Source organism: Sus scrofa, chromosome 1 (assembly GCF_054392235.1).
Source record: "Sus scrofa isolate SSC_HxYL_T2T_F1_AM1 chromosome 1, Sscrofa_HxYL_maternal_Yorkshire_Landrace_v2.0, whole genome shotgun sequence".
Lineage (NCBI taxonomy): Eukaryota > Metazoa > Chordata > Mammalia > Artiodactyla > Suidae > Sus > Sus scrofa.
The window spans coordinates 157,071,024-157,080,000 of record NC_139383.1 but is presented as its reverse complement, the minus strand read 5'-3'; the positions used below and the strand labels follow the sequence as shown (position 1 = coordinate 157,080,000).

General features: G+C 51.8%; 1 protein-coding gene across 6 annotated transcripts in view; it reads left to right on the top strand.

The window, feature by feature from the left end:
- The window catches only part of SALL3 (spalt like transcription factor 3), a 21,678-nt gene extending 12,985 nt beyond the window's left edge, over positions 1–8,693 (top strand). For 2 of the 6 annotated variants that reach the window (XM_085017524.1, XM_085017529.1), the window contains exons 2-5: positions 1–1,992; positions 2,209–2,546; positions 3,684–3,938; positions 4,787–4,928. The exon at positions 1–1,992 is cut by the window's left edge and continues 927 nt beyond it. In XM_085017524.1, coding sequence (XP_084873650.1) covers positions 1–1,992; positions 2,209–2,546; positions 3,684–3,938; positions 4,787–4,882 — 2,681 coding nt within the window. In that variant the 3' untranslated portion in view covers positions 4,883–4,928. Of the gene's footprint in view, positions 2,547–3,683; positions 4,929–5,488 lie in introns of those variants that run through there. The other 4 variants (XM_085017525.1, XM_085017520.1, XM_085017515.1 and 1 more) reach the window with 4 other exon arrangements.
- Positions 8,694–8,977: the final 284 nt, after the last annotated feature.

Sequence of the window (8,977 nt, the reverse complement as noted above, 5' to 3'; positions counted from 1 at the left end):
CCTCTGGTGCCGCCCCAGCCTCCACGGCCCCAGCCTCTGTCGCCAGCGCCTCCAGCAGTGCCCCCCAGCCACAGAACGCTTCCACGCCTCCCGCCCTGGGGCCAGGCCCACTCCTCAGCTCGGCGCCCAGCCTGCCAAGCCCACTTCTACCTCAGACCTCTGCCAGCAGCGTCATCTTCCCCAACCCGCTGGTCAGCATCGCGGCCACGGCCAATGCGCTGGACCCCCTGTCTGCCCTCATGAAGCACCGCAAGGGCAAGCCCCCGAACGTGTCGGTGTTTGAGCCTAAGGCCAGTGCCGAGGACCCCTTTTTCAAGCACAAGTGCAGGTTCTGTGCCAAGGTGTTCGGGAGCGACAGCGCCCTCCAGATACACCTGCGCTCACACACAGGTGAGCGGCCCTTCAAGTGCAACATCTGTGGGAACCGCTTCTCTACGAAGGGCAACCTTAAGGTCCACTTCCAGAGGCACAAGGAGAAGTACCCCCACATCCAGATGAACCCCTACCCCGTCCCAGAGTATCTGGACAATGTGCCCACCTGCTCCGGGATCCCCTACGGGATGTCGCTGCCTCCCGAGAAGCCGGTCACCACCTGGCTAGATAGCAAGCCTGTGCTGCCCACCGTGCCCACCTCTGTTGGGCTGCAGCTCCCGCCCACCCTGCCCAGTGTCAGCAGCTACGCTGACTCCCCTGGCCTCACCCCTGCGAGCCGCTCCCCACAGCGGCCCTCTCCCGCGTCCAGCGAGTGCCCCTCTCTATCTCCAGGCCTGAACAGCTCCGAGTCAGGCATCCCAGGAGCCGCTGAGTCTCCACAGCCTGGGCTCGGTGGGACCTCTCTGACCAAAAGTGAGCCGTCAAGCCTGCCTTGCACTAACGCCAGGGCAGGGGACGTCCCCACCTCTGGCCAGGTCTCTGCCGCGGGGACCCCTGCACTCACGGACAGCAGTGTAGCCACAGGCCTCTGCAGCCCGGTCCTCCCAGCTGGCCCTGAGCCCTTCAAGGCCAAGTTTCCCTTTGGAGGGCTGCTGGATTCCATGCAGACTTCGGAGACCTCCAAGCTACAGCAGCTGGTGGAGAACATCGACAAGAAGATGACGGACCCCAACCAGTGTGTCATCTGCCACCGTGTGCTGAGCTGCCAGAGCGCCCTGAAGATGCACTACCGAACGCACACGGGGGAGCGGCCTTTCAAGTGCAAGATCTGCGGGCGCGCCTTCACCACCAAAGGCAACCTGAAGACGCATTTTGGCGTACACCGCGCCAAGCCACCCCTTCGGGTACAGCACTCCTGTCCCATCTGCCAGAAGAAGTTCACTAATGCTGTGGTCCTGCAGCAGCACATCCGCATGCACATGGGTGGGCAAATCCCCAACACGCCGCTGCCCGAAGGCTTTCAGGATGCCATGGACGCAGAACTGCCTTATGACGAGAAAGCCGTGGAAGCCCTGAGCGGCTATGACGACGACATGGATGACAACTCCCTGGAGGAGGATGCAGCCGGCGACCCTTCCAAGCCACTCCTGTCCCTCTCCAGCTCCTGCCCACCCTCCCCGCCCTCCGTCATCTCCAGCATCGCCGCCCTGGAGAACCAGATGAAGATGATCGACTCTGTCATGAGCTGTCCTCAGCTGACCGCCTTGAAGTCCATGGAGAACGGGTCTGGGGAGAGTGACCGTCTGAGCAATGACTCCTCGTCTGCTGTGGGCGACTTGGAGAGCAGGAGTGCGGGCAGTCCAGCCCCGTCTGAGTCCTCGTCCTCCATGCAGGCTCTGTCACCTGTCAACAGCAACAGTGAGAGCCTGCACTCCAAGTCCCCGGGCCTCAGCGCCCAGGAGGAGCCTCAGGAGACTCCATTGAAGACCGAGAGGCCAGACAGCCCGCCCCCCGCCCCCGAAAACGGAGGGGCACTGGACCTGACGGCCACCCACCCTGGCCGGCCTGCCATCAAGGAGGAGGCCCCCTTTAGCCTGCTGTTCCTGAGCAGAGAACGGGGTAAGTGTGAGAGCACTGTGTGTCGTGTCTGTGCCAAGCCTTTTGCTTGCAGGAGTGCGCTGGAGATCCACCACCGCAGCCACACCAAGGAGCGGCCGTTCGTCTGCGCGGTCTGCAGGCGCGGGTGCTCCACCCTGGGTAATTTAAAGCAGCACTTACTGACCCACAGATTGCGGGAGCTGCCCTCCCAGTTACTTGCCCCCAACTTTGCTCTAGGTCCCAGCCAAAGCACCCCGAGCCTGCTTACCGGCCCCGCGCCCACCCTGGTCAAAATGGAAGTGAACGGGCACAGCAAGGCCATCCCGCTGGCTGAGGGCCCACCGCCTGCTGCGGTCCAGGTGCCCACCGGGCCCCCGACGGTGCTGAGCCCTGGCCTGGCACCCATGCTGGCCCCCCCACCACGCCGGACGCCCAAGCAGCACAACTGCCAGTCATGTGGGAAGACCTTCTCCTCGGCGAGCGCCCTGCAGATCCACGAGCGCACCCACACAGGGGAGAAGCCCTTCGGCTGCAGCATCTGCGGGAGGGCATTCACCACCAAGGGCAATCTCAAGGTGAGGGTGCGGCTTCGGGGCTTCTGCTGGGCCCGGCCCAGGGCCTCACAGTGCCGGTAGCCTGAGGGAGGCGCGTGTGCACCTGTGCGGGCAAGTGTGCCAGCTGGTGTGAGTCTGCAGAGCACATGTGCCCATGGGGGTGCATGAGCGTGTTCTCACATGTTGGTGGCAGTGAGGACACACACACTTGCACTTGTGCCAGAGGCCCAGGGCCAGTGCTGCCCTGAGTCATGGGACACTGACAACAAGAAAATTGGGCCTCTGCTCCCTACACATGACACAAACGATGCCAGTTCTGCTCAGAGGCCAGGGTCAGTTCTGTGTGTTTTTTCCCCCAAGGCAGAGTGTGTGTGTGTGGCCATGCGCCCATGACCGTTCAGCCCTATGGCCACACCCTCAGGCAAATATGCCACCTTCCAGCCCACGTCCAGGGCCTGCTGGGGTCTCAGTGACCCCTTCGGAGACCATGGAATGATCAGTAGCTGCGGCTTCCACTGACTGGGAGGACAGAGCCACCTGAGCACTCTACTGGCCACAATGCCCAGACATTTCCTCCATGTTTGGTAGAAAACCATAGAGAGGCGAAGTGAAGTTGGGAGTTCCAAGCACAAGACCGATTAGAGGGGCAGGGGAAGGGTGCTGGGATCTTCTGGGTGGCTTGGAGGGGGCGGTCTCACACCCAAGGGGAAAGTTATCCTATCACATACCAAACTGAAGCTCACCAGGGAGTTCTTGTCGTGGCTCAGTGGTTAATGAACCCAACTAGTATGCATGAGGATGCGGGTTCTATCCCTGCCGTTGCCCCATGGGTTGGGTATCCAGCATTGCCTAGGAATTTCTGTGTGCCAGTGGGTGTGGCCCTAAAAAGACCGGAAAAACAAACAAACAAAAACCCCAAACAAACCTGAAGCTCTCATCCTGGCTTGCTTTTTGTACTTAATGAAAGGAAACGTTGCCTATTCTGGTGTCAGATGCTCAGCAGACCCGCTCACCAGGGTTTGTCCCAGAGTTGGGGGTGGGGGGCTGCTGGTCTTGCACACAGGCCTTTGGGCACTGGGTCTCTGTCCTGCTGTTGCCCGGACGTGAGGCTGGGTCTGCTCACAGCTGTCACGGACATGTCACACCATGTCCCTGCAGGTGCACATGGGCACACACATGTGGAACAACGCCCCTGCCAGGCGTGGCCGCCGCCTGTCTGTGGAAAACCCCATGGCTCTGTTGGGTGGCGACGCCCTGAAGTTCTCGGAGATGTTCCAGAAGGATCTGGCTGCACGGGCCATGAATGTGGACCCCAGCTTTTGGAACCAATATGCCGCGGCCATCACCAATGGTCTCGCCATGAAGAACAACGAGATTTCCGTCATCCAGAACGGAGGCCTCCCCCAGCTCCCAGTAAGTCTCGGCGGAAGCGCCATCCCCCCCATGGGCTCCCTGGCCGCTGGGCTGGACAAAGCGCGGCCCGGGGGCAGCCCTCCGGTCGTGGGCCTGGACAAAGCCAGCGCAGAACCAGGAGCTGGCCGGCCGTTCACCAGGTTCGTGGAGGATAACAAGGAAGTGGGGATCAACTAGCCCCGCCCTCCCTGCCGCCCCCGAGGCTCCGCCCAGAGGACATCAAGGGGTCTGGGGAGGGGAGGGTGGCGCGCTGCCCAATGGTGGTCTCACGCTGCACAAGCTGCCCGTGCAGCACACACTGCACGACACTCTCTTGGTGGTCATTTCAGCTGTTGAGAACTGCAACCTTTTAAGTAAATGTAAGTCAGAAAGACACCCTTGGAAAGCCCCTTGGGTCTGGAAAGGGCTCAGACCACATCCAGCCCCTGGAGAGGGCTCCCGCCCTGTTCCAGTAAAACTCATTCAGTGGTTTAGTTCGAATTAGTTAGGAACTTGAACTCTGTTTTGGAACTCTCATCTCGAAGACGTGGTCCAGTGCCCCTGACGCCGTGTCCCACGGCAGTACCTTATATGTAGTATTTATAATGTTAAGATTATGCGGGTAACAGACAATACAGCCCACCTTTAATGGAAGCTTTTGTACTGCAGAATTCATCAGGCTATGTGATTTTTTTTTTTTTTTTTAAGCAAGATATGTTTGACTCTAAATAAGTGGGTCATTTCCATGCAGGCAAAATTGTGAAGTTCTGTTGGGAAAAAGCATGCTTTTTGTGTGCAAGCACCTGTCAGTAACAAGCCTTTTTTTTTTTTTCTTTTTTTTTTCTTTTTTTTAATTGAAATGTTTGTAGCTGCTCTGTGGACAGTGTTCTCTAGCGTGGTCTGTAGCCAAGTTACAGACAGACGTCACCGTAAATTATTCACAACATTATAGCAGTTGTGAATAAATACTTCACATTATCAAAGCTGTACAATAAAAAGGTAATGTTTGTATAATGTGGTTGCAAACTCTTAATTTATACTATTGCACTTTTAGTATTTTGTATTAGGGAGGTTTGCTATAATTTGAAAATTTTAAAAGATGTAAAGTATTTTATAAATAGTACTTTGATTGAAGGAAATGAAAAAAAAAAAAGCTGTTACAGTCTTAGGTCAAATGATATGAGAAATTTGTGCTTCTTAAACAGAAAAGCCACCAAGACTTGTCACTTCCTCAGTAAACTAGGGCCTGCCATTTCTTAAATCAAATGACTTATTTAACTTTTCTACAGAGCTCATTTAAAAACTTGACCGGCCGTAACAAAACTTTGATGCATTAAACTTAGGACTGTGACAGCCATATGAGCCAGGAAGTACCTAAGAGAGCATAGGTGTGATCGCGCCGTCACTGCCACCGCTCTTTGCTCACACCCAGGAGCCTGGGCTGGCTGGCCTGCAAGCCTTAGGGGTCCTGCTCACTAAACCGGGGAGACGGACCGGGTATCAGGCAGAGGAACCAGTCAGAATGGGGGGCTTTTCTGAGTTCCTGGCTTATTTATTTATTATCTTCTCAGATGAGAACAAAGTGCATGTGTCTGACTGGTCAGAATGCGGTACTGAGTGGTCACTGCAAGTCGCCGTGCACTGCAAGGCCCCGTGGGGCGTCCTGCACTCTACCTCATGTGTGTGGTGCAGCGTGCTGGCGTCCGAGGCCCTGCACCTCCTCCATTAGCGTCGTCCCGGGGTCACCATGCTGTCGGGTGACGGCACGGGCAGGCGAGGCCCTGAGAAAGGAGTCAGGCGGTTGAGACTTCTCAGTGGAAAGAGAAGTAGGACAATCTTTCCAACACACCCACAGCAACAAGTCACACAAGAACAGTTCCAGAGACTCACAAATAGCAGACCGAGCAGTGACCCCGGTCACAGATGAACACTGAAGTCCCTCTGCGGCTCTGTCCCTCTGGAGCTGGGGGACCACCCATTGTATACCATCTCTTCTCATGGGATGGGCAAGGGCGCGGGAAGAGGAAACCGAGGTGCTTAGTGTTGCTGTGTTTCAACAGTGAATGTTCTTATTTATCTGTGTCCTTTTCAGTGTGATTTTTTTTTTTTTTTTTTTTTTTTTGCCTAGTCTCTGGTACCATGTAGTGGTCTCTCCTCCCCAAAGGATGTGTATATAATTTAAGTACAGAAATGTAAAGAGCTGTAAATAAGATGGCTCCTGACGGGACAGTGAGGCCGACCGCACCCTATGTTCAGGGCCAGGCCGTCCCCTCCACGTGGTGAAGAGACACTATTTTTCTATTGCAACCATGTCGGGCCGGGCCTCCGGGACCAGCGGGGGATTGTTACCTAGATCCAATATTTTTTATGATGAAATCTGTGGCTTGACACATCTGCTGATTGAAATGGATGTCTTAGTCTAGGTTACTATTTTTGTCATATGGAATTGAATAAAATGCAGGATGTAATATTCTTTCCGAATGGTGTTCCTTGATTATTCTAATAGAAAAAGTGGAATTTGAGGTTACGGTCATTTATGGTGGCTGTGTATCCATGGTGTTTCCCCAAGGAAGGTCAGTGAGCGTTGATAGCTTAGATTTAAGCCATATCTAAGTGTATCTTGATTGGGCTGAACATTTTCATTTTTCACTTTTTTCTAAAATAAAAATGCATCATTCTAATAGTGGATTTTTTTAATTTACATCTTTGATGGAAGAAGATATGGTAGAAAATGCCTGATTATTAGAGACCATTGGTAGTGTCCCCAGTGACTGCACTCTGAATGACCTTCCCGTTGTTGGCATTGAGTGGAAATATCGGCTCTTCCGGTCACTTGAAAACTAAAAAGCAGTGCCTTCGATCATAATTCAGGAAGGAAAGCCGTAGGAGGAAGGGGCGAGGGCTCAGAGTCACCGACGTCGGCACCTGGCGTCTGTCTGGTCCAGGTGGAGGGTGTCCTTCACTTTAAAAGAAGCTTTACCTTGTCGATGACATTTGATAAGACTTAAAACTTTAAATAATTTAATAGCTCCTGGATTTCAAGATATATAATCCATTTCTTCTTTTTAGAAAATAACTACTGATATCTAGAAGCCACAGTGAGCTTCACTTGGCAGGCGCTGGGTGAGTTGAAAGGAGTGATGAAAATACTAACCACTAAACCACCAGGCCTTCCAGCAGGTACCATGTGGCATAAACCTTAGGAAGTAAGCCCTATTGATTTCAGAGCTCCAATAGCAATTATGAGAGATGAACTAAGTCAGATAGTAGAGTCAACTTTTTAAAAATAGGGTAAGGAAATAGCAAGGATTCCTACAACCCTTTAAAGTGATATACGTTAAAATGCAAAAAAAAAGGGGGGTGGGGATTTGCTTATTATTTCAGAAATGTTTCTGGAGTCAAAGCAGAGGTGCTTGGGCTTAACAAGCACAGGTATTCTTTCTGACATCAACTCTAGCTGCTGAGACCATATATCAAAGAATCATAAATGCCAACCATCCCCCAAATTATTTATTTAAATGTATTTCTATTCTAAGTTCATTACAGGAACCATTAGCATTTAGAACTAATTAAAAAGTAGCGCTTAAGGGCTAAAAAGCAATTGTTTTTAAACCCTCGCTGTTGAGTTTTGTCCCCGTGGGAGCTTGGAGGCAGCATGGATTCCCACCTGCTTGTCCCCTGCGTTTGGCAGTGGCTGTCCCACGCTGCCAGGGCTGAGGGAGCTAGGCCAGCATCTCGACTATGTCTTTATTCCTGGGCTGCGCAAACGTTTCCTGCTCAAGCACGTTCAAGTCACTGTGTTTCTTTGGCTCCCTGTCTGAACTGCGGACTCCACACCCTTCATTTCTTGCCTCTGCTGCCTGCTTGCAGAGGAGTAATAACACTGCAGACATGTCCTTCTGTGTCCAGCCTGTCACCCTGCAAGCACGCCAGCCAACCGGTGGGCCTCAGGGTTCAGTCCTAGTGTTTTAAGCCCTGTGCTCATATGCGAGTTACTGGGACTGACGCAGTGAGCACAGCACAGAGTTCGTTCCTTGGAAAAGTTTTTGAGGGACACAGTGGTTCTTTGAAAAACAGAGGCCAGGGAATGTTCCTATGAGCAGGTTTACTGATTTTTTAGCTGTTAAAACTTGATGCACAAAATGAAGAAGAAAATTGAATTCCCCTTTTCTTTTTCACTTAATCAAGAAATACTGTATATTATTTCAGCATATTTTTATGATGGAAAAACTTTAACATGAAATCACCATAGAAACATTCTCCTGCCGCCCTTCTGTCAACATTTTTGTGCCGAGCTAACAGGCGTGGGTATGCTGGTGTCGTCTGCGGTGGCCCAGAGTGGCAGGTTCTGTGGTGAAGCACAGGCAGGGGCAGGGCCAGGCTACCTCCTGGCTCTGGCTGTGCCCTCCTCACTCGCTTCCTTATCTGTAAAACTGGGGAGAATTTGACGATAATAAAATTTCCACTTCTAAAAGCCAGTGTTTTTTTTTTTTTTTTTAAGAGAACAGCTACTAAATACATCTTTTTTTATCCCCTCGAAATTCACGAAACAGAATAATTGACAGTATTTATAAAGAGAGAAAATATAAATGAGTAAGATTATAATATGAGAAATCTATTACAAATGACTTTGCTAAAGAAAATATGTGGAATCATATTTGGACCATGAAAAATGTGTTGGTATCTTTGACTTTTTTTTAAATCATTAAATTTATTGAAGCTTTTAAAAATGCAACTATATTTAAGGTAAAATAAAATCATTCTCTGTGAACATCATGCTGACTGCATTTTCTCTCAGAAGAGTCTTGTAAGAGCAGTTTCTTGTCCTGAGCACTACACGCACGTCCTGAACAGCCCTCTGGAACATCATGCATGTATGTCCATTGACAGAGATGCACAGAAGAGGGTGCGGTTGAAAGCAATGGTTATCTCTCTTGCTCTCTTCAGTAGAAGGTTAGAGAACCTGACTGTTACCCCTGGATTGCCTGTCCTGATGTGTAACCAGGTCTGCCTTTTTCTGGCTTCTTCCGTTGCCTCAGGGGTTGTAACTGGACAGCTCT